Raw genomic sequence first — 26,348 nt, 5'->3', positions numbered from 1 at the left:
GAAAACTCATTATCTCACAAGACCCATCACATCTTTGATTGCACATATTTGGTTGGATCTTCAAAATTTTTCCACTTAGATACTGATGCCTTACTACTGTAGTTCTTCTTCACTTGTCAGGAAGACAAACTTCAAGAGATAAGAGGATTTATAGAATGTGAGTTTACCAGAAAAATCAATGCACCAGAACTTACTAGACTGAAAGAATGGATGTCTCTCTGCAGACTTGGCTCAGATTCATTGACAGGCAATCAAAGCAAGCATTGCTTCCTGAAGGGAGCAGGAACGAAATGGGTGAAACTGAACAGAGCCCCACACTGGAAATTACATGTTGAGGTTATTAAAAGTATACAATGGGGAGAATTTCATTTTTAGTTTTAGATGTCAACATACATTTTGGATGTCTAAAGATGTTTTGGTCTTGTATTACTTAGTTAGAACTACAAGTGTCAGCTAGTAGGGAAGAATGCCTGGGCAGAGATGAAAGAAGGCAGGAAGATAATTTGCTAAATTAATCAATGACAGAATAAAAATTTTAGAAGTAGAATCGGACTCTTACTCTAGCTACTAGAATTATCTCTACTTAAAAGTCCAGTTCTCAGATAGACAAAACCACCTGAGAATAAAACAGCTCTCAGTTAAAGTGTGTGAGTGGGAAACATGGTTCCTCACCAGGAAGATCTCCAAAATAGCTATTAGGAAAAGCTCTCCTCTGACAGAGCCTTGAATAAGATTATGACTTCTATCAACAAATTGCCTGAGCTTTCAATGCAGTGCCCTACTGCTGGTTTGGTATACCATGGTTGTTAACTTTCATGCTGATTAGAGCAAAGAAAAAACTTCATAAGTCTTTAAGAAAGTTGCTTTCTCCAGAAGAAAGTATCTCCTTCCTTCAAACAAAAGGACAGTAAGGTCCTATGCTGCTGGGAACAGGTTGATATGTGGATTGAAGGTGTACTTTTAACAAATGCAACAGACTACAAAGAAAAGGATAATCAGTGTTCCTTATATTATTGCTTGATTATTTCCAGATGTTACCTTATAGATTTGCAGTCTTGTTGAATTATACTTGTACCTTAGCATGTCTCTTTGTGCAGTGCAAGAAAAGTAAACAATAGTACTGACATACAGAGTTCATAGCCTCGTATTGATTCCGGATAAGACATTTGTCTTAATACACTTTACAAGACAATGGTGTAGTTCCAGCCAATTAAATTATTGCCCATCATGTCACTAAAGTGAAAAACTATCGTAAATTTGGTACACTGCATAGGGAATTACAGTGAAACATTTGCTTTAACATTACAAACAATTTAAAAGATTATCATGCAAAGCCAAAAGAGCACACAGGAAACAGTAATATTAGCAAATATTATTAGAAATAAACAAATTGTTTTCTTAACTTAATGTCATTTTGAACTAGCAATAAACAGTAAATACCAGTGTAATGTAAGTACCAATGGCCATCTCCAGATCACAAAAAAGAACATGCTTCTTTTCAGCAGCATCAATGTGGAAATCTGTTCCTGCCTCAGTACTGTTCAACTGTGAATTTACTGTGAGTAAGCAATGAATATAAGAGCCTTCCAACTACTAATTGTGGCTTGCTATTTACAAACTTTATTTATAAACTCATTTTCATGCAAGTATAAAATACTAATTCCATGGACAAATACACATTTGTTCACCACTCTAAATTATATACATTGTATTTGCATCTAATATTCAGAGAAGTGCAAAGTCCACAGTGACGTAAAGAACAAGTTTTGTAAACTATTTTAGATGACAAGCTCTCAAAAGATATTAGTAACCATACGATAAGGTATTTTTTGTATACTGCTGAAATCAAACATTTTTGTAGTAAAAGAACATACATTTCAGCTACATTCAAGTGAATATTTTATTACCATGTATTATGTCTTACAAACTTCAGTGGAGATGAGCAAGAGCGCTACAGAACCATACCTTAACGCAAGAGGTGTATTGCATGGTATGTGCAGGCATAGCCAAGGAGAGAGGAAACTGGAAAGGAAAACAAGGTAAGAAAACTTGTACAAAAATGGACAGTAATACTGACTAACACTGGGTTATAATCTTACTTATAACAGGTCTGAAGGGCTAATAGAGATCCAATTTAGAAACACCTGTGCACTGTAGGTACAGTTTGGTGCAGATCAAGAGTGCACTAATACAGTCAACGTTGTACGCATAAGATAATGCACAAAATACGCTGATATGCATATAAACAACTAACTTGTTTACATTAAGTAGGGCAGCACTGTTGTAGTACTGCATCCTTGGCACTTAGTGATAGGACAACATGTATTTGGTTTAACTAAATTCAAAAACAGGATGTATAATGGTTTGTAAGATGGAACACATATATTATCCCTTTCAACCTTCTGGTTTTACAGCATTTTTCTAATTTTCCAGTTCAAATGCAAACATGACACACTAGCTAGATATGGAAGACATTTCAGATGTTGGCTTAAAACATCACCTTCAATTAAAAAAAGACAGAATCAAGGATTAATTCAAATTATAGAAAGTGAATTTTTTACTATTGTCTTGTGCAGAAGACAAAATTTGAAACATGGGGGGAAAAAAGTGACCTTATAATAAAACCCACAATGTCTTTATGGGCTTCTCCTGAATAGTAACTTCTTCCTTAATGTCCCTTTCATATATGCTAATTTCACTTAAAAGAACTGCTGAATTTATTAATCTGAAAAGTTGTAACTGAGACAGAAGTTTGGCATCATGTATCACATCACACAGAATGGAAGAAAACAAGCTCTTCTTCAAAGAAAGCATGTTTCAGCTAGGAAAGGATTCCAATTTTAAGTGATTGTCCTTTATTAAACAATATTAACAACTATCTGGAGGGAGACAATTTACTTTTGCCATTGCAAAAGTAAAAAAATGGCTAAATTGCCATTTTACATTATATATAACAAATGTAATAAAATTGTTCTTAACATATAACGATGTAATACTTTAAAATTAGCTGTTTAAAATATTTTACAAAGACATTTTATTATATATGAACTATACAACACACAAAAGTATGACATATTTTGAACATATACACATTTCTGTATTTTTCACGTGGATTATTATTTTGCACCAAACATTGGTGTCTGCAATTTTACAGTCCTCAGTTAAAAGCAAAACAAAACCCCAGAATGTTTAGTGGATATGTTTAGTTTGGGTTTTTCTCCTGAAAATAAAACCTATTGCAAGAAGAATTTCTCTAACGATTTTTTTCTTTCCCCAATTTCATAGTTTACACAAAGCTTTCCAAATGGATCAACATACACAAGAAGAATAACCTCTCTGTTCTTTGCAGTGCAATATGCCAGGGATGAAACTGAAACCAAACTGACCCTTTCCCCACTATTAACATTGAATATTGCAGTCAAAATATATGTCAATGCCAATCACTATTGAGACTCCCTTACCCCTTTTATTGAAAATGTAATCCTTTTCAATATCCATTTTAATGAAAATATTTGCATAGAGCAGTCTTGTATTATTTCTAAAGAACATTATGAGCGTTTTAACACAAGATAAGGCACATGTTTTTCAGCATTAATAATCTAAAACTAATCCTGAGGATCTGCTCCTCCCCCTCAGCAAAATCTGCTTTTTTAATATACCCTGTATTACCTGAAGAAAGCAGAAAAGCAGTATAGAATAAACTCCAATTCTTTAGCTGAACTAAATTCAGAACATTAACAACTTCTGATAATAGTGTAACAAATCCACAGATGAATTAAGTCACTTTCTAAACAAATAATTGTTAGAGGGAAAGAAAAAAAGATGCAGCCAGTAGCACTGTTGATGTTAGCTAAAAGTTGACATACTAGAGATGACATTTATTGTGAGTTTTGCTAAAATAAGCTCCCATCAGAAACAAGGTAGCTAAATTGTGAGGCACTTAAGGTTGACATGAAAAGGAGGAATGCAAGGGGTCTGTTTCATAGGAAACCTGAAGTTGCATATCATATCCTTGTATTAAGCCTTCTATTAAAGTGCTAGAAATGGAGACTTAAAACAAAAGGATTCAAATATAAAATAAGTGATTACAGAGCTTAGTATGCATTAAAATTAAGTGCTTTTGATTCTCATGAATTTAGAACTTTTTAATAGTTTTTAAAAAATAAAGTCTGGAAATAATCCACATGTGAATCACCTTCCTTGTGCCATCAATGCTATTTGTAAAGTGCCCAATTATTTTCTAAATAACAAAACCATTTGCCTTATCTTATGTTGTATAGCATGACATAGTCTGTAGTATGTATGTAATCCATACTGCAAGGACACAGTCAGCCTGATGGAAAACAGCACATGCATACTTTAAATCAGAAGATTTAATTCCACCTGTCATTCTAAGAAGCCAGGTCTTGAATTACATATCCACCCGTATATAGTGCAACCAACCTCATATTCTCAAAATGGAATTTAGCTGTTCAAGTCTGACACTCAAAGAGAGACATATCAAGCTTTTCCTCAGAGCAACCTGATGCCCAGACAAAATCACAGATGGAGCTCTAGGTCTGAATCACATAAATCCACTAGATGCCAAATCTGAGAAGGATCTGGGTTCTTTTGGATGATGAAGAGGCTGAAGATGTGTGGCAGTCTGTGCATTACTGATCACATCTAACTGAGAGGGATATGATTCATTTACATTTCCTCCATTGAAACCATTTTGGAACTGGCAGGAAAAAAGAGAATATAAATGGTTAGTATAGGAAGCTAATTTATTAATAAGTATTTTAAAGTCCTCCTAAAGACACACTGGATAAAATAATCTTTAAATATATTGATTAGCTTTAATTGCTTTTTAAATAATGATTAATGATAATGTCATTTACATTAAAATAGGGACTGAATCATCAGTGAACTCTACCCATGTTGAAGTCAATGGCAGCCCTACTTCTGGCTAAGCAAAGAAATAATTCTATTATCTAAAGCGCAATAGAGTTTCTATTTCTAGAAAGTACAGTTTGAGAACTCCTCATTGTCACATCCAGCTGTTACACTTTAAAAGCAACCTATTTACATCTTTCCATGCCTGCAGTGGGATCCAGACATAACAGCTCCTCCAGGAATGCACATGCAGTCCTATCCATAAGCTGAAGCACACTGTGTGCAATCCACTGGCTGAAATGTTGCAGGGTGGGCTTTTTGACAGTCCTCATACTGACAGTGCCAAGTAAGAGCAATGAATGGCTTTCATCAGTCTTAACATAATTGTTCATAGGATTATTTTAATCACCTAATGTAATGCTTCCTGTCATGCTGTGGACTTTATCTACAAAATACTCCATTCGGTCATGCAAAAAAATACAGCAAAGCATTTTAAACATTTCCATCATCTCTTTGGGAGTAGCTTATATCACAAGTACTCATTCCTTCAAGGTTTGTCTTTAAGAACATGTCTTATACATTCATTCATCCATTCATCTACCAAATTATGCTGGGTATTAGCTCTTTTTTCCTTCTATGCAAGCACTGAAATTTGACTAACTGTGCACAAGTCTTCTAAGTTTTCAACAACAAGGCCATAGCCATGTGAATTATGTTTTTCATCAAAGCTGACATACTTTTAAGAGTACACACAAGAATTTTTCTGACAGAATCAGATTATTTCAATATTCTTCATAAATAAGATGACCATACTCATAATTTTTTTTAAGAATGCTCTCAACATAGAATCTAACTCCCATTGATTTCTCCATGAAAAGACTATGGAATTAAAATAATAAGATGACCATAGTACTTACTTAGGAAGGTTTCTCCTGCTTAATAAAGGAATACTGATTCTAAACAAGCAGCCAAATGATCACAGGCCTTTCTGTTGTTCTCCATCACTGAAAGTGATTTCAGACTGCACTGGCTATGCTCCTACCACAATTACAAGATAGGCAGAAAGTCAAGGCACATGAACACAATAGAACCCTCTGACTTTCTAATTCCATAGTCTTTTCATAGAGAAATCAATGGGAGTTAGAAGTCTGAAAAGATAACAATCAAGGCTTGTATAGTGACATCTGTCCTCTCTCTGGACTCCAACCACTGACAGGGATTGTGAGTGTGCTAAACCCAGCCACCAAGGCTGTCCTGCTTTGTTTTCTCTGTGTGAATGTGGGCTCAGACAGCAGTATCCTATCTGCTTAGTCACATGAGGCTTCTGCTCATGCAGTGGTGCTCAGCCCCATGGAGCACAGGAACCTAACAAGAGGGGCTGAATTTGCCTCTGAACAGCTTAAGTAAGCACAATATTTCCACAAAGTGGCCTTTGATAATTTTTCTTTACAACAAACTAAAAATCCTATTATTATTGCAGCACAGCATTTCAGTAAATAGGAAGTAATAGACATAATTTTTTCAGAGGTGCTGTCTTAGTCATTAAACTTTGTATAGATAGACGTGAAGTAAATGCAGGGAAGAATATAAAAAGAAGGGTCATAACAAAAATTATTAAGGAAGTGTAACAACAAAATAATCTGCAAAATAAATGCATTTGAAACCAGCCATTAAAAATAAAAAAAAAGGAATTGCAAATGTAATAGCTGTTCAAAACTGATGCATCACATTAGTACAGCTTTTGTGTAAAGAGTAATGCTTTGTTATTGTAAAGACAAACTTGGATGGCCCTGGAGCTGCTCTGCAGCCCTATTAAGAAGCACTGTGAAAGACTAAACATTGAGCACAGCCAGGCAAGGCACAGCCAAGTCGTGCTCTAGCTTGCACATTGCAGTTTCTCAAAGTCACTTCATGCAATTTCAACCTCAGGAAGAATCCATTCATCATGCTGAACTGTGCTATAATTTAGGTAAAATTCTGCAATTGCATTCTTTTCAGCAGTGAAGCAGTTTTAAAAAGGGAATGTTTCATACTTGTATAAAGCATGTAAAAAATGGATATGCTCTAATTGCATTCCTCACCTTTGTCTTGCATAGGTTAAATGCCACTTTAATACTTTAATTCTGTAAATGCTTATGCATGTGCATAAGCATTTGCAGGATCAGTACTTCAGAACATTAACTCATTGAGATACAACAACAAAAAATAAGAATTGTGAGTCTGTACTGTAGAAGCATTAACAGAAATAAAGGGTATAACAGAAAGTACTGCAACAAAGATTATTCAGAATCAGGAACTAGTAATTGAATTTTGTTTCTAAGTTAATTTTACCAATGAAGAGCAGTGATTACAACTGTAGTCTGCACTACAGCCAGGATCTTCTCTTCTATGACTTTTATTGTGCATTCTCCTTGGTGAAAAAGGACCAGATTATTTTACTGCAGTTATAACTTTTTCCAATTCTTATTTCTTCTGCAGTTAATTTAGACAGCAGCTTCAGGAACAAGCTGGCTTTCACTCATAGCAATATATAAAAACTTGGTTTTGCAGTAACATTGTGTGTAGGAGTGAAACAGTTCATATTTCAGGCCATTTTTATGATACTATAATCTAATGCTTTCACTAATCCTAAAATCATTGAGGAATCTGAGTAGCTAGACAATATTCACATTTCAAAACCTTTTTTTTTTTGATCCTTACAACATATTTAATGAAAATGAAATGAAATAAGCAAACTCAATTCCTCTATAAAGGATTTATTAGCAAATTCCAAGACTTGGAATTTGCTAATATATTGGCTCCTATCAGGAAAATTACTGGTGTAGCACCACAGACTAGTTAATTGATTAATACTGCTAAAGAGACCTATCAGACTGCAGGTATACATATATATAAACTTGACCAAATGCAATTCTCTTCACTCTAATGAACAAATAAAGCAAAGACATTCACACACTGCTAAGCCATCCATGTCAACCTCAGCAATTCAGTCAAACAAACTCTGCCCCCCAGCAGTCACCCAAAACAATATAAACTCGATTCAAAGTGCAAGCAGTGCAGCAATGCTGTTTACCATACCTTGTTCCCCAAGGGTTGTTGCTGCTGATTTGTCATCACAGGATCATACTGCATTTGATCCATGCAGCTGGGCTGTGCCTCCTGCGTGCACGGGTACATGGAAACAGCGCCTGCATAGCAGGTTTGAGGAGTCAGCATAACCGACTCAGAGTTTATCCCACACTCAAGGCTTTCAGGGACTTGCTGCAAACAACTGAGAAAATCCTCAAAGTTGGAAGAAGCAGAATAGGTCGATCCATCAAAACCTGCTGCAGGAAAATCCATTTGAGAAAAATTAGAGAGCTGTGGCATCATTGCTGTGGGTTGCTTGTAAGGAACAAAGTCTTGCCTACACTCATAAGGAGAAGTGTTAACTTCTGATTTGTAAGAGAACTCAGATGTACTGGCATGCATGCCAGGGAACATGTATTGCTGGGGCTGCTGCTGTGAGCAGCTAAGAGGCATGCCAGAGCTCCAATTTGTGAACATCCCATTGACTTGCATATGTTTCATCTTTTGACACAGCTGCTGTTGCTGCTGCTGCTGCTGCTGTTGCTGTTCCACAAGCTGCTTCTGGTGCTGATGAAGTTGATGTGGACCTAAGTCTTGCTGTACCATGCAACCTTCGTTCTGGACCAAGGGCTGCTGCTGGTTACAGTCTGAATATAAGAAGTCAGATTTATTTAAGGAATCCTGAACATAAGTCAGGATTTCGTCAGTTATGTTGATGTCCCCAAGATCATCCACATCAGATAATTCAGTTTTAAAAAACTCCTCGTCCTGCTGAATACACTTTAGATCTTCAAAGTCAATACCCAGATTTTTCATGATGCTGTACAAATCACTGGTTTTGTTATCCTGAAAGAGTGCTGCACTGTCTTCAGGAAGTGGAACAGTACTGTCCTGGGAACACTCCATCAGCTCCCGTTTGAGAATGTTGTGATTTCCAGCAGGTAGGAGATTGTCTGTCCAGCCACCGCTAACAACACCACCCAGTTCATCCCTACTGTCTGCAAAGAAGTTCCGCTCAAAAGAAAGTTTATGTGAGGCTGGAGGGCAGAGATAAACAGACTCGTCTTGCCTTAACATGACACCTAGGAGGGAGTTTGGATCCACAGAGTCATCGTGTAGCGTTGCTTTGCCTCCTTTTCCCACCGTGCTTTTACTCTTCGGTTGAGAGGGGTCCATAAGGCTTGACATAGGGAAAGATACCTCATACAACACAGCCTCACCCGTGGCAAACATGAAGGGCAACTTCATGTTACGCTTCCGTAGATGTTCTGCCCCTTCTTCATCTCTGAAAATAAATCAGATATGTAGCATGGTACTGCAGTAATAAACAGTTATTCTAATCTTTTTGTCCCATGGAATTAACATAAAAAACGAACTATTCTATTTGTAGGCATTTTTCGAATTCCTACCTATTCCAGCTCAACTTGACTGAGTTAAACCAAGAGGCAGATTATGAAATAAGGAGCTTATGACTGTAATACCACATTTACATATTACATTTGTAATTAAATCTAGACAGTATACACCATTTTCTGTGCATTATGGGCTGACATAAAAACAAGTGGGCTTTGTTCCATGCATTAAGCTTTTCTTGGTATAGAAAGTAAATCAATACTTGAAGTATCAATTTTTCTCCACTTTACAAACTCCTTAGCAAAAAATTATTTAATCTATTTAACAAGGCTGAATTCCATATTATGCAGAACTTTGTTCAGTACTAAAATTCAGGACTAAATTTGTTATTTGTTATTCCTTCTACACAACTGTGGTTGGATTTCTCAGGTTTTGCTCATTGGGATTGAATATAGTGCATAGAATAACTTCATGCTTCTGCTGCTGACATTTTTCTTTCTAAGAAATATATTTGTCTGAAGTTTTATGCAAAAGAACTATGCCACAAGTTCTGAAATACCAGAATTTTCTACCTGTTTGTTAGCAAGAAAGAATTTGGGGAATTTGGAATATAAAGGGTAATAATTTAAAACCAGAAATTCCTTTGTGAAGAATATAAAAAGCCTCAAACTACTTTTCAGTTTGGAAGTGTACTACTTTATGAACCGGTGACTTACGTAAGAGGTCTTTGCGTGGCAATGATGTAATCTGGTCTTCCATTTTTGTAGACAAGCCGTGCATTTGCCTGCACCCAGGCCCATCGATTTTCTTTGGTTAGAAGCCTAAATACAGTCATTCCACTCTCACCTGTCTTCATCACTAAAGAGTAAGCATACTGTTTACTGTCCGGCAAATAAATCATGAAAACATGCATGTCATGAACAAAATCCCATTTGTAGAAAAATTTTACAAATCTCATCTCCTCAATCACCCAATTTGGTGTGGCATTAATACATTCCCAGTGAATCAGGATGACTGATCACTTCAAGATGTCTAATGTACTCATAAAATAGAAGTCAAAACTGACTGCTAGAGATTGGTAGATATCTGCTAGAGATTGGTAACTTTCTATATGGGGCTTTGTCCATTATTTCTTCAAAAACAGAAATTAATAAATACTAGAACACGTAAATGACAAACGCCCAAGTTTCTCTCACCCTCATAAAGCTATTACTTCAACATTTAGAAAACACATTAGTTCTGAATGCAATCCTTTCACATTTTGACTGGTTTATGCACAGGTCAAATGTGCATAAATATGTACTTGAAAATCTTATGTTTCATTCCCACTACCACTAACAATGCTTCATAAACATACTCAATGTTTACAGTACATTTCTGTACTGGGTTTGTGTGGTCAGGTTTTGGAGTGACAGGGAGGGCTACAGGGGTGGCCTCTGTAAGAAGCTGCTAGAAGCTTCCTCCATTTCCAGCAGAGCAAATCTCTAGCAGCTGCAAGGTGGACAGGCTGCTAGGCAAGTCTGGGACAATTAGAAATCATGATAATGCCTCTGTCATAACATTTGAGAAAAAAAAAATTATTGTGTAGATATAATTGTGGCCAGAGAAGAGCGGGTTGAGAATATGTGAGGAACAATTCTGCAGACACCAAGGGCAGTGAGGAATGAAGAGCAGGAGGTTTCATGGCTGAGGCTCCCCTGCAGCCCATGGTGCAGAGGCTGTGCCATGCAGAACCACGGGGATGCACAGATCCATCCACCTGCAGTCTGTGGAGGAGACCCATGCCAGGGTGGGTGGATGCCTTACAGGAGGCTGTGAACCCATGGGAGGCCAGTGCTGGGGGAGGCTCCTGGCAGAGGCTTGCAGACCCACAGAGAGAGGAGCCCATACTGGAGAAGGTTTCCTGGTGGAAGGTGTTTTTATGGCCTTACTTTACTTCCCCTTTATCCTGCTCTTTTGTTAGTAATTAATTAAATTAATATGCCCAGATGAAGTCTGTTCTGCCTGTAACAGTATTTGGTGAGTGATCTCTCCTGTTCCTTATCTCAAGCCATGAACCCTTCATTATATTTTCTCTCCCTTGTCCAGTTGTGATGGGCTGAGATGGAGAGGCTTTGGTGGGTGCCTGGCATGCAGCCAGGGTCAACCCACTAAAGTAATTTTGGTGCCAAAACCCAGGACCACGAGGATGCTGAGATGTGGAGGGTAACCAGGAGAGGTAAAAGGCAAAAAAAGTACTGAACAATCTTAGAGAGTAAAATTATCATGGGGAAGTTTTGTTGCAATTGTGGTGAAGGGACAGGGGCAGATTTTGTGCAAATTTTCCAATTTTGTTCTGTGTTGTGATGAAGTTATCTTGGTTTTTGTGTGGGGAGCTTTAGTTTATTTTGGTTGGTTTTTTTAAGTGAAGGTTGTGTGATGAATGTGAATTTTAAAGATAATTCTTAAATATGTGATTCACAGAGGCAAGGGGTGGAAGTAATACAATTGCTCAAAAACCCTGCACTTCTAGACAGAAAAACTAAATAAAATGTATTAGGAAAGTCTAAGAATATAACCAAAAATGCTTGCTACAAAACCTATTTTCTTTATTTTAATCTTAGCATTAAAAATGTAGCAAAACCAGTTCTAAGAGAAAGCTTCAAACCATTCAAATTTCATCCCCTTCTACTCTGGAACCATCTCTTTTTCTTTATGAAAGAAACAAAACTACTGATAAGCAACAGGCACTGAGCTACACCTGAAGCAGAAAACATGTTTAAATAGGCTGAGAACAACCTGCTGAGGAGCATTATCCAGTTGTCTATGAGGGGATAAGAGAAAAAAAATTGACCTTTTCAAGAGAAGTCAGTGGAAAGAAGTACCATAATATTCTGAAGATGATTCTGTAAGTTCCAAAGATAACTCTGTTATAACTAAAAGCAGAAGTAAAAAACAGAGTCCCCTAAATAGTTATACATCAGATAGCTGGTGCTTATTTCCTCAACACTGTACTTCTCTCCATAATTGTTACTTAAACCAGATCAAGCTGCCAAGAATCAAACCCAGAAATGTTTGGAAGCCAGGATGTTAAATCAGAGATCAATTTGTGGTAAAAATCTTACACTAGTATCAAAAGAAAATGCTATATTATCTTTTTAACAGGAAAGCTATCCTTGGTAGTCCCCTTGCCCAAAGAAAGTTCTTGAAATAGCAGAAGTTGAGTTGAGCAGAGAAGCAAGTGAGAAGAGCAAGATGTGACAGAGACTGGAATATTTATCCCAAAAGAGTCTAAATAGGAATATTAAACATTTCTTTAATCAGTGTAAGTTTTTAGAAGGACAAGTAGAACATATGAAATGAACAGTGTTCTTTTTGTTAAAAACCTCTTTTTTTCTGTAATTCATATTGCATTCATACTGAAAAAAATACTCCATGCTTTGATTTTACAGCCTTTTTTAGGGAATGAAACTTACTTCGGATGTGATTTTCAGCACAATAGAGCATGTCAGCTGCATGAATAAACTGGTATCCTGTTCCTCTCATACACAGCTCTGCTTCAGTGTATCCCAGGACAATTTTTCCTCTGGAAGATAAAACCAAAAAATTGCAACACAGCTGATGAAGCAACTCACAGAATGAATGTCAGCAAGTTAATTAGGGCTAGAATATTTCAGATGCAAACTACAGTTTGTGGCTATATCAATTATACACGGAAGCGGAACAGCTCCAATAAAACATAGAGTCAACAAATCATAAAACTTTAACTAGTCTGCCAGGTTGCCTTCAGTGACTAGGACTGGGTTCACAAAACCATTAGATCATAAAAAAGAGTGGATGCCTACAGCCAGACTCTCAATTCCACACTACTGAACATTTTCACTCCTAGCAGGCAGCTCCCATTACTTCCAAAGAAAGACACTGCTTTCTTAGCCCTGCTTCTTATCATTTACCTATAGGTGCTTGTGTGTAGAATTAAATAGGGGTTTAATTTCAGTCATCTAAAACTTCTTGTCTAAATTAGAATTTTTAGTAGCTTAATGTATCTCAGAGCTACATCCCCTTTGCTATTGAGTGGTATGAGACCCCTGTGTTTGCATTAAACAAGATATGACTCAGAGGTCATGACTGACCCTGCAGCTAACATTATAGTACTTTACTAGAAGCTGGGGAGATGAAACACTTAACAGAATTCATGTGATTGCTGTGCGATATCTGATAAAAAGACATGGTCAAAGAGAGACTTAAACAGGATTTGAAACAAAGACATGGAGATGCAAAGACAAAAGGTAAAAAAAGGGGGAAAGTAGAGATGGGAAACAATATACATAAAAGTATTTTTTACAAGAGAATAAAAACATCAAACAGAGAAAAGAAACACTTGTGTTAACATTTTGTTGTTTTTTACTTGTATCAGCTTAGAGAAATAAAACATTTTGGTCTCTCAGTAGACAAAACACCAAGTAATTCAATTCTGTCCTGTAAGTAGCCATGGAAACCCATGTGAGAGACTCCACTGAAAATCAAAGCATTCTAAGTCAAAAATGGGAGGGAGAGGAGAAGGAAGGAGGCCAGAGGTTCTTATTTTGATAAAAAAAGCATCCTAATGGGCTTCTTGCTGTGCTGAAACAATATTTTGATCTAGTACTGCAGTAGTGTTTCTAAATTTTACATAGGGAAAAGAATGGTTTGGAAGTGGGTAAAATCATACTATAAAAAAATGTATTTAAATTCTGTTGAAGGAAAATACATTTCCATTGTATTTTACACGTATTTGAACTAAAGGAGAAATGTGGAATGAAATTAAACACTTGCTCTATCAGTTCTAAAACCAAATTTCAAACCAGATTTAACATGAAACTTTTCCTCTTCCCTAATTCATTAGTATGCCATCTTTCAGTTTTTTATTTTGCATTGGTTTTGCAGGTATTTGCTTTTTTTTTCTAACAACTGAGAGTCAGAGAGCCGCATGCCATTCCAAAGAAATAGACTATGGCAAGCCCATTTCTCTTTACCTGATAGCAGGGCTGGAGAGAAAAACTTCAACAGCTTCTACACTGCCATCACTGGAACAGTTTATATACCAAAAGAGTAACCTACTTTATATTTCAAATACCTACCTGAAACCTATTTCATCAGCAAATTATTAGACAATTACAGAGAACAATTTACACCTACTTTGCATCACAGCCAGTGGGTGTGAAATCCAGTTTGTGTTTAGTTCTGAAGATGAAGTTTTTGGTTCGTATCTCAAGGATGGATGGTGGCTGCAGGGGAGTGGCTACTGCAAACAGTGCAAGCTGAGGAGACAAAGCAGCACCATCCTTCCCTTTCTTGTTTTGTCCATGGAGAAACTTCAATCGTCCTTGAAAATTCATAGCCTTAGGTTCAAAAAAAAAAGTAATTGTTACATGCTGGAGATATTTAAAAGCAATACATTTTTGTTATTATGTAAATATGCATTTGTCATTTTTTTAAGATCCATCAGAATCATTCATCCATTTTATAGGATGGTATACATAAAACTTAGCTAACAAGTACAGAACACTGTTGTTATACCCCTGACGATGTCACTTCAATATCTACTAATAAAGATACTGAAAAATTAATTAATGGGAAGACTATTCTGTAAAATACCAAAAAAATAAACATATAGTATCACATATCAACTGGGGCTTCTAATATTCTAATGAACATACATGCATATAATTATATCATTATTTCTCTTGCAAATTTGTATGTTCAATTTTGCAATTCTAAAGAATTCTATTTTATAAGATACCACATAGGGGGTGATAAACCCTTACTTGTTTTAAAATATAAATAATTTAATAACAAAAAATGCATTAAAAAGAGCAAGCACAAACTTTTCCAAATAAGGAAAAACTATGGTCCTCTTAATTATCATAATTTACTGTATCTCAAGATACTCAACTTGCTACAAGAAAATACTCCTGTGATGCATTTTAATCACACAGCATTTTACAAAAGCAGTTTCTTATTTGCATTTAATTGGGGAAACTTGGCCATGAGAGAGAACTTGCACCTGGTTGTGACAACAGTCTTAAAGGGAAGACATTCAGTTCACTAACTGAAACATTGTGGTTCAAGCAGCCCAGATAGCTTTGGAGACTTACAAATAAACTAAGTTATTGCACCTCTTGTTAAGAGGTGCAGATTTCCAACTTTTAAGCAGATGTGGAGGTTTTTATGTAACTCCATACTCACCAGGAATCCAGATGAATTATCCAGGAGGCATCGTAACCTGCAGATGAAATTCCTTTCCATAAAGGAAGAATTCTCTGGAGGAAGTTGGTCTGGGTTATAATAGGTTGCTGGCTGTGAAAAGCCATTATCTCCTGCAGGAAAGGATTATTTATAAGGATTATTTTTAGAAGAACACCTAGAGAAGGCTATCTATAACAAACGATCTTCCTTCTCATAAACAATGCGTAAGGTCGTGACCTGAGCAAGAACAATGTAAACTGGAAACATCCTCAGAACCTATTATTATTGTAACACTGAGGTTAAACACCAATTCTTCGGATGGGATTATGTTTTACAGACTATGGGATTTGAAAACTGAATATAATTTCAGGTTTTGGGTCTTTTTTTTTACATTGGGGCTTTTGTTTGTTTGGGTTTTTAATTCATTCATTATTTGATCCACAGCCTAGATTCTGGATCAGTTGCAAAGAGCAGAGCTCTCAGCAGAGAACACACCACTGTTTCTTCAATGGTAGGATCTCCAAAAAGGCACAGCAACTGCAGGAACTGAGTATTGAAAAACTCAGTATCAAACTGTGAAACTTACTTTCCAGACAGCCAGGTGAAAGCAGTAGCAATAAATAAAAGTCAGCAACTTTTGGAAACCACCACAAAAAATCACCATTTTTCTACAATGAAGGCAAAATTACCCTACTAAATAGTGAAAATATTTCTGGGTTCTGTCGACCAAAACACCATAGTTACCTTTCCAGGTATACCTGGAGTATTTGTGTTTTGCAGTTGTTTGTTTTACAAAATACTCAAAACCATGATTGCAAACTAGGATACCAACATGGTATCCTTCCACATTGTCAGGACAAGCATTTGCTGCTAAGTGGTATTTACAAAACAGACTTAAACATTTGGAATATAAAGTAAAAACAGAAGGTAAATCAATAAACCTCTGATAAAATACATATATACTACATGAGACTATACATACAGAGATACCACAGCATGACTACTCACAGCAAATTTAGCAAAGCAATCTTGTTTGCAATACATATAAAAAACCAGTCATACCCTACGAATTCATACATGCAGAAAATTGAGAAAAATCCAGCTTATAATAAAATAATCTTTAATTTAAAAAAGTAGTCCATGTACTCTTAGAGACCTGATTATCAAGTATGGACAAAAATAATACTACAGATTTTAACAACCCATATTGACTTTCCAGACATGGAGATGAGGACAGGGAGAGCATGTCACTTAATAACACACCACATTATATTTTCTGGAATATAATTCTGTCTCATGAACAGCTGGAAAAACTTACAGATAGGCTCAGAGGTTAGTACACTAGCAAAACAAACCCAAAGGTAAACAAATCATTACCAAAAGGCAGTTCTATTTAATCTCCTATGAATTCAAGGGACTGAATTGGAGCCAAATGAAATTGCTGATATCCTACCAATAGGCCTTCCGACCTAAGGCCATCTGAATCCTACAAGTATGCTGAGTTATCTAGCTTTTCAGATAAAATGAGGAGATATCTTTTTTTTTTTCTTAAAAGAACTGCTATGCAAGGTCAATTTTTGTGGAATAAACTTCAAGGTATGGAGAAAAAGAAACCTTTTTCTGTCCTAGCTGGTAGTGTGATGAAAAGGGATAATCTGAAATTACAGCCATGTAAAGAACTGTATTGGCCAGCCACCATTATGAGCAGATCCCACAGGCAGATAAACTCAGGTATTTGGAGTCCAAGACAGTAACTATATAACTTTGAAATTACAAAATAAGAAATTCCCACACTTGTCATATGGACAGTTCTCAACAGACAAAGCAAACTTCCTTAATTGCTACAGCTGCAGTTTTTTTACTATTATAAATTGCTTAACTGACTGAGAATTTTCAACATTTCTGAGATGGTCCTTCTCTAGGAAGCTCTCTGAAGAAGCACTGATTAGGAAGAAAGAGCATCAAGGAAACAGTATGCAAATCCTAAATAGCATTTCAAAGATGCCAACTCTGACTGGGTGCAGATGTAGTACCCAATAAGTAGTAGCAGGGTTTCTGCTGGCATCTTCAGCACAGTTAGGTGTGTCCTTCAGCATTTCTGCCACAGGAGAATCTCAGTGTTATTCTTTGGGTAAGTATAGAGCTGAAATTTGAAGGTTCAGCAAATCCAACTGGATGCTGTGGAGTTTGTCAAGTTCCATAGTAAAATGCACAGTTCTCAAGAGTGAGCAGAGCTGTTGTGAAAGAAGCAGCTCCCAAAAGGAAGGGGAACAGAACTCAAAACAGGAGGCAGTGGGCTTCAAAACTGAGCCTCCTACACTTGTGAAAGCAACACTGCTGCACTTTTCCAGGCAGACGGAAGGCAGGAAGGTTTTACTGCCAGGATCTTGAAGTGACTCACTGTAAGAAGGCAAAGAATCTTACAGAGCACCTACAATCCCTAGAGCAAAACTACCAGTTAACACTACAGGGGTTAGAAGCCATATCCCTCAAAAGCTCCCACTGGATCTCATCAATCCCAGGAACAACGTGCAGAACATGCAGTGCATTAAGTGCTTGCCTTTAAACTCAAGACCATATGGTTGCACAACACACCAAGTTCAAAAGATAATCCAGACTTAATGCCCCAAAGCAGATATTTGGGACTGAAAAAATCAGAATTTTGCAGACTTCTCTGGGAACAAGTCAAGGACTGGGAGGAATGTCTGGGAAGCACAGTAACAGCTGAGGAAACCAGTGGTCTAGCAGCATACCAGAGTACTGAGTGAGAAATAACTAGCCCAGGCTAACTGAAGCAGAATCAGTTCCCAGACTCAGGATGGAATCTGTGCCTGAGTCTGAGATATCTATAAATATCTACATAATGCCAGCTGAATGTATTAAAAAAGAAATGGATTAAATTAGCAAAAATGGAGGGGATCCTTATGGTCATAGCATTATCCTTTGCTATAATTCTGAATTCAGTTTAAAATCCTCAACATCCAAACATTTTATGCCACTTGAGGCTCAAAAGTTATCACTGAATTATAGAATGGTTTGAGATAGAAGAGACCTTGGAGATCACCTAATTCCAACCCCCCTGCCATGGACAGGGACACCTTTAGCTAGACCAGGTTGCTCAAAGACCCATCCACCCAGTCCTTGAATGCTTCCAGGAATGGGGCACAATTAGCAGCTTTTAGCAACCTAGAAACACTACATACAAAACAAAAAATTGTTTGCAATCCTACTCAGCACATCCCAATGTTCAGTCAAATCTGAGGCAAATCCAACCTGGTGTCATTCTTTTCAAATAACTTTTTCTAAATTCATATGCACTTGCTTAAGGTCCATAGAACACAATTTCATTCTGAAGCAAGCAGGATGAAAATTTGGTTTCTGAGAACTGCACTCTTTGCTGTACTGAACTCTGCTATTACCTAGCTGTGCAGCAGACCTGTGGAGATTGATCTAGACATGATGGAACAACGTTGACTGCTAAATGAAAAACTGAAATATACTGAGGTGTGTTACAAACACATTAATCTTTCTCTACCAAATCATGGCATTTCCATAGTCTTTTTTTTTTAATTACTTAAAGATTTATTTTTTAAAATTGACTTTTTATGGATTAATAAATGCCCTATAATCATGTCACAGTAGCGGAAGATTTTACCTACATGTTTAACAACTGTTGTGCAAAGGGAGCATTAAAATGGAGCAGTTGTCTCAATGGCTTTGTTGTCATTGTGATGCGGGCACATGCTTCCTGGATTACACATAACCTGCACCTACACATCTTTGCTCTGACACACATGCAATATGTTTCACCTTAGCTGTTTCTCAATATAGCAGCTCACTTAAGCATCAGCCAGTAACATGTGACAACTCTGCTCTAACATGCACACTTCTTGATCTTAAAGGCTCATCTATGTCATTTTTTATTTCTCTTCCCCTTTTATCTCCAAGAGAAGTACTGCTCTATGTGGCAATGAATGCACTGTTCCCTATAGTAACACTGTAATTAGCATATCCTTGAACTGATCAAAGAAACATTGTCACTTATACTCCAAATTAAAGTCTTCCAATTTAAAGTATAATTAGTACTTTAATACTACGAATAACAGTGCATATTTAGTAATTCTCAAAAATTAAGAGAATCACTAAATATGCACTGTTTTACAAAAAATAGTAATTCTCACTGTTGACTAAATGTGCCCATAAAATTAAAATAAATTTGAAAGATGCTATTTCTTCCTTTATTATTCTAAAATTATCTTTTTGGTTTTTTTTTACATAACAAATTAAAAAAGCCCAAAGGCAAACAACTAATCTGACAGGCAAACAATAAATTCTGTTCTCACCTTGTACGCTTGGTCCAGAATCTCCTGACTGGGCAGGATTTAATGCCCAATGTAGCTGTCGTTGAAACTCAGGTCTGTCTTCTGTGTGAATCAATTCAAATACACTCTGGTGTATAATATCTGACTGTGAACAAAAGGAGAAAGGTGAGAGAGAACAACAATAAGAAAATTATATCACAATATGGTCCAAGTTGTCTCATTGACAACACTGTTATGGATACAGCAAAATCCATTTTTCTCAGGGATAAATACATACAACCACATGCAGGTGGCAAAGCTTCATGAAACAATTTTTAGCAACGCAGAGAACAGCTCAATTACACATGTGACTATAAGCATGGGAAACAATAATAAAAAATATTGCCTTAGAAAAAGAAGTTCCATTATGTCAACTATTTCTTTACCTGCTTCTACCTAAGAAGGCCTGGAAATGCTATGCTTAGGTTGTGTTTAAGTTATTTAATTTCATATACTGGTAAATAAAGTATTTACCACATAGTATTTGACTTGATCCACTATAGCTGCTACAGGAATATAAAAGCAGCTAAAGACCCTGAACCAAACTACCAAAACTAAGCCAAGCAGATTATAAACAGTGAATTTGCCTGAAAGCTTTGTCCCTTCTTAAGGATGCGTTACAACATGTAATTATTAAGCCCTTATTCCAATACCAATTGTGTGGTTAGGAATGTGATCTAAATGGCAAAGGCTCAAGAGCAAGGATTAGTGCTTAGAGGAATTTAAGGGGAAAAAAACCCATCCAAAATAGTCAAGAAAAGACTCAGTTGACTGACAAGAGTTAAGATCCTGTTTCTTGGCATGTTTCAAAAAACTCAACCATTATATAAGCAGAAAATACTTAAATAAAACATAGATCTAATGTAATTGAGATGAACTGGCAGAAGCAGAAGCCTAGGTCAAATTTTGCTATGACGAATTTCATAAAACAATCAGTATTTTCCAGAATAAATTGCCAGAAATGCTAATTTTTGTAACTTTAAGACTTTACTTCTATATCATGTACTTGATTTACTAGCATTACCTCATGAATGTTACGCCCAATTTGTTTTCCAAGCATTTTTCTTTCCAAGCATTTTTCTTTTTTTATTCCCCAGAGCTAATATATAATATTACTTCCCCAGAAGTAATATATAAACCCAGGAATAAAAATGGGGTTTTTTGAAATATTTTCTTTTACACAAACTTTCCCCAATCTCTTATCAGTTACGTGAAATTGAGGACCAAGCAAGGTTTCTTGCTATGTTTAGACAGCAGCTGAATCTATCAATATGCAGTATTCATGGATATACTCGGAGAACTATAACTACCATCTTCATTCTATCATCTTCACATAAAGTAATCCCAGGAGTTTTTTAACAAAGGCAGAATTTGCCTGCTATGCCTCAGTCTTCAGTACTTTGGCACCTGGTTTTCAAGCCCAGTAAAGTTGGCCATATGTAATCTGCACCATAAATAGTAAAAAACAAATGCTTTTCTTGAAATTAATAATTGAATAAATAAACATGAGCAAGAGAACAAATTCCAAAAATACCAAAATCAGTCACTTGATATTTATAAAGCTCAAGGCATATGGAAATAATTTTTCATGAAAGGATTCTATTAAAATAATTACCTTCCCATTGAATTATGTCTCACTCAGCATCATAAACTGGGTAACACCACAGTATAAATTTCAAACAGTTGTTCCAGTAAAGAATAATTAAGTGTGAAAATTTCCTATCTTGCCTAACTCAACTTTGGAAATTATATTCCTGTTGTGCTTGGCCTGACATCCTGGCTATGGAAGCCGACAGAAAATATGGTTTCAGAAAATACGGTTTAAAAGTAATTCAACCTAAAGTACCTAACTGAGAGTTTTATTACAAAAAAAATTTAAGGCCCTAAATATGAACACTGATGTTCCCTGAAATTAGGCAAAACTTTTGAAAAAAACAGAAGAGAAACATAAACTTACTTGTTGGAATCCCAAATAGTCTTGGATAGTAGAAGAGACATAAAACACCAGAGCATCTGCTGTAACGACTAACACAAATCCATTTAATGCCTGGGGAAGAAACACAGCAATCTGTCAGCTTCAGAGATAAAATTCCAGATAATTATTGTGTCTCTATGTCTACCTATACTGTAGTCCCCCAATAAAATGTGAAGCATGCAAAAGCACATCATTATCTGACAGCACAAACAGGATTCCTCATTGCATCTCTCTACAGTGTGTTAAAATGAGGAAAACTGGATCTAACGAGAAAAAACCTAAACTTTATTTTAAAATTCAGCAGAGGAGACAATCCATGTTGATGATTTTTCAATACCCTTGATTGAAGAAGGCAAGGGACATATATGAAGAACTGTAAGTTTATCTAACATCAACCACATTTCTCAATGTTTGTGTGCTTCAAGCCTTGGATACCCCCAGCTGCCCACAGCACAAACGAGAGCCATGTCACAAACCCATTCCCAAAATCCATTCTATTCATAGTGCAGACAGGCCATTGAGGACAGGAAATCAAGCTATCAAGATCCCCTATATAGTCCAAGAAAACATTTTATAGTTTACTTAAAATAGAAAACCTCTGCAAAAGCAGACTGTTGCAAGTAAACAATGTTTTTGAAGAGATTTCCCCCTCGGTGGAGCAGCAGACCAGGCGGCTCCACACTCAAAGTCACGCAAAGGGCATTTATCTGCACTCCAATCAATAGGGTCCATGGCAATTGTTGTGATAGCAAACAGTACATTTGTGACTTGGCAGCTCATCTGAAAGGTGCCGATTTACTTCTATGGATCTCAGTCAAGATTTAACAAAAGGCAGTCTCTAGGGGCTGGATTGAGTATATTGTGCCACTTAATTTCCTCAGCTGCATTAAAAGGCAAATTTGGCCAGCATACTCAACACTATTTTTTAAAAAAACCTCTTTATTTATGCAGAATTTTTGTACATAGAAAATGCAAAGTGGGTGAAGGATATCATATCTCCTACTGCAACAAAGTAATAATATATAAATGAAATATCTTGTTAAATGACTGGTCTTTAAATGCTGTGAACCACTCCAATTTAATGTGTAGATATTATTTATTCTGCTCTCATAAACAATTGTTAGCTCTATAAAAACTCCTTATAAGTTTAGTAAATTTTACACGAATAAAGAATGAGATAAAAAATCACTAATAATCTGGAATGAAACAGCGTGGCCAATCCAAGAAATGTTGAGTGGCTACACAGAATCCTTGGTTCTGATGAAGCTCACGGTAATTCCATGGTTGCAGAATGCTGCAGTGGCAGGTGCTCATGTCCTCTGCTGACCTGTTCTGCAGGGCATTTCACCTCAGCTGCTTGACACAAAACATCCGCAAGCTGCACAGCATCTAACTTTGTCTCAAATGTTAAAATTGGTTATTCTGGTCCGTTTCATACAGAGCTACCTACACTTTCTGTGCCTGGAATTCAATCATATTTTGCACTGGCCCTGGTACACAGGTCATCTTGAACCAGGATTGGTACTGAGATCACAATAAGCATTATTTAAGCCAAAAATTCTGTAAAATGCATATATCTGGATAGACCAATAAGTAAGAAAAGAGTTCTAATGGAGGTTTTTGCAATATGCAATCCAAAAACAATTATCTGAAAACACATAATGAAATTTCTCAGTGAGTTCATTATTCTGGAGAACTGAAGATGATATTTGTGCCTCTAAAAATACTCTCAATGCTCCTAACAAAGAGGTAATTACAAAATTGTTCATTACTTTTGAGAATTAAGTTTTTAAAATTTCTTAAAGGTCATAATTTTTCTTTCACTTTTTTAATAAACTTGTTTGGGCAGCAATGGATTTTGTATTTAAAATAAGAATTTGAAATAATTTAAATAATTTTAGAGGAAATTTAGCTTGCTTTTAAGAAAGACATATTTATGTATTTGATCTCTGCTCCCACAATATATTGAATTGGTAAGACAGTTTCTATGTTGGAAATTAAAGACAATTTTCTGTTTGTTAAGAAGCAAGCAAGAACAACTGGTGAACAAATAAAAGCAATTACAAACAATAGGGTGTTTATTCATATCACCTTGGAGAAACAAAAAAAAGTAGGGAGATAATAAAAGGAAAACATTTATCATCAGTTATAATTTATTCACCTGTGTAATGCAAAACTTTTCTGAGCATAAGTGGAAGGGAAGGATTGTGCCAATATTTACAACTTACTGCTTCCCACTATCTTCTGGAAAATTCCCAATTTCATCACACTCATGACTTGTTACATAACCTAAGAAAACTCTATCTGCATATTCATTCTCATAAATTTTTTCACATATATAAAATATTTACAAAACAAATTCATTGAAGAAATTTGGTTCGTTTGCTTCCCAAGAGGGGCAGAATTTTCAGTAATAACTATATCACCCACATAATTTTCATACTGGAAAAGAGTTCCCTTATATAACTTCCAGTCAGAAGTCATAATGCCCCCCCCCCCATATTTCAGATTAAATAGATGCCTCCAATATAAACCATATATTTCAGCTTTTTAGGTTCTTTTCTGTTTAAAAGAAACTGGTCACTGGCAGTAACTCCACAACAGTTCTTTGTCATACTCTATTAAGGCTAGAAATAAATGTCCTAGTTTTTTAAGTTGGTTAGGAAAAAAAATTCAATTAGCAGCAATTTAAAATAATTTTTTGTGGGATTCTAAGAACCTGTTTTCATTTCTAGTCTTTGAAAACTGAAATTCATTTTGTTTGAAGGAAACAATTGGCTATGACTGAACAATTTGCCACTTCTGGTAGATACATCAGTGAGAAACCAGTGTAGAAGACAGACTAACAACACATTTCAAATGGAGCTGCAGGTCTCCATAAAATCCATTCTGTGAAACTAGTTAGAACATAGTAACACCTATATTTGCAATTTTTTGAGTTTAATCTGGACTTGGTAGTATAGAATTATCCATAAGCTGTGACACTCTAGGATATTAAAACAGACTAGACAATTAAAAAATAAAACTACAGTTTTTAAATAAATATTTTCCATTAGTTCATATAAAAGCTATTCAAAGTATTTTAAAATTTGTCCTGAATCTACACTATGTATGATGAGTTCTTTCAAACCACTGAGAAAGCAAGAGGTTTCGGCAAGCCCAAGGTCTTTGAAGTTAAAAATTGTTTCTTTCAGACAATTAGTCACCAAATTTACAGTAAATCAGTAACTTATCTGTCCCTTATAAAAACTGTTCCTTTATATATTAATATCTTTATTAACAACAGATGCAAAGAGATGGGAACCCCCCCCAATAAATTACTTAGAAACACTGAAGAGGAGCCCATATTCTAACACACACTCTAAAGTCCCTACTACCAAAAAAAAAACAAAAGCAAGATAATATTACCCTAAAGAAAATGAGGAAAGAATTTCACAATAAGAAAACTTTTTCTGTCTCATCACTGAGCATCTAGTAAGGTAAATACAGGTGTTTGGTGTTTTAAATTTAAATCTTTGTAAAATATGTCTATTGCAAAACATACCTGCAAGAGGAGTTCTCCTTCCAGGATCTGCATCCCTTCTCCACACTTTCCTGTTCTAGAGGTTTCCTGAATGCCATTTCTTTCTGGTCTGATAGAGCTAGATGATTTCAATGCAACTAGAACAAAGAAAAGAAAACAAATTGAGTGATCTTTGAAAGGCTCTATAGAAATTTAGGTAACGATCTGCTATTTTGTGTAAGAAAAAAAAGGATTTAAATATACGCATTTTTATATATTATAAATACAATCTAATGAAAGATTTTTGTTTCCATACCAAACTTTTTCCTTACATTAAGAGTGAGCCCTCCAATTTTGCAATCTTTCTCTTTTCTATATATAATACTTTCACAACAAAGCATTATTCTTGCAATCAACCCAAGTCTCATTATTTTATACCTTTTCTCCCTCTTGTCCTTCTCTTTACTATAAGACTCACTTCTAGTTTGTCACTCTTGTGACAAATAAAGGACATTTTTGCTTTCATAGGTCATTCTTGTATGACATCAACAACTCTGTGTTAAGGTAGGGAAACACTTGCACTTATTCTTATCCCACCTAATTTCAGACATCAAACTATGGTTCATCAGACAGGTAAAGCCTGCTCTAGACCTAAGGCTCTCCTCAGGGTAAGGAAGGAAAGAAACATGAGCCCTAAATGCATGGTACACAGTAAAAAATCCCAACAAAACAAAGAAAGGTATTTCAAACAAAAAGATGTATTTTCTGTCATAGTTAAATATTAACCTTTTAAGCACTCTTTCCAACTTCAAATAAAATACTATAACAATGAATCATCATTATTCAGATCACAAATATATCTAATTGAAAGAAAAAATTACCTAATGACTGAGAAATGAAGAATCAGATCATATTGCTGTGAAGTTCCCAAAAGACATTCCCATCTCTGCATCCTTCTAATAAAAAGGATGCTGTCAAATAAAGCTACATACTCAAAGATCATCCA

General features: G+C 35.9%; 1 protein-coding gene across 1 annotated transcript in view; it reads right to left on the bottom strand.

Moving 5' to 3' along the window:
• Window positions 1-1,597: 1,597 nt before the first annotated feature.
• The window catches only part of AHR (aryl hydrocarbon receptor), a 62,635-nt gene continuing 37,884 nt past the window's right edge, over window positions 1,598-26,348 (bottom strand). The window contains exons 3-11 of the mRNA XM_005480845.4: window positions 25,385-25,500; window positions 21,823-21,912; window positions 19,848-19,971; window positions 15,505-15,635; window positions 14,455-14,657; window positions 12,753-12,862; window positions 10,014-10,155; window positions 7,954-9,229; window positions 1,598-4,720 (exon numbers count right to left, since the gene is read on the bottom strand). Of these exons, the coding sequence (XP_005480902.2) occupies window positions 4,565-4,720; window positions 7,954-9,229; window positions 10,014-10,155; window positions 12,753-12,862; window positions 14,455-14,657; window positions 15,505-15,635; window positions 19,848-19,971; window positions 21,823-21,912; window positions 25,385-25,500 (2,348 nt within the window). The 3' untranslated portion in view covers window positions 1,598-4,564. The remainder of the gene's footprint in view (window positions 4,721-7,953; window positions 9,230-10,013; window positions 10,156-12,752; window positions 12,863-14,454; window positions 14,658-15,504; window positions 15,636-19,847; window positions 19,972-21,822; window positions 21,913-25,384; window positions 25,501-26,348) is intronic.

The sequence above is a fragment of the Zonotrichia albicollis genome, chromosome 1 (genome assembly GCF_047830755.1).
Source record: "Zonotrichia albicollis isolate bZonAlb1 chromosome 1, bZonAlb1.hap1, whole genome shotgun sequence".
Taxonomy (NCBI): Eukaryota; Metazoa; Chordata; class Aves; order Passeriformes; family Passerellidae; genus Zonotrichia; species Zonotrichia albicollis.
Note: the sequence above shows the minus strand (reverse complement) of the source record. Positions and strands in the feature narration are given on the sequence as shown.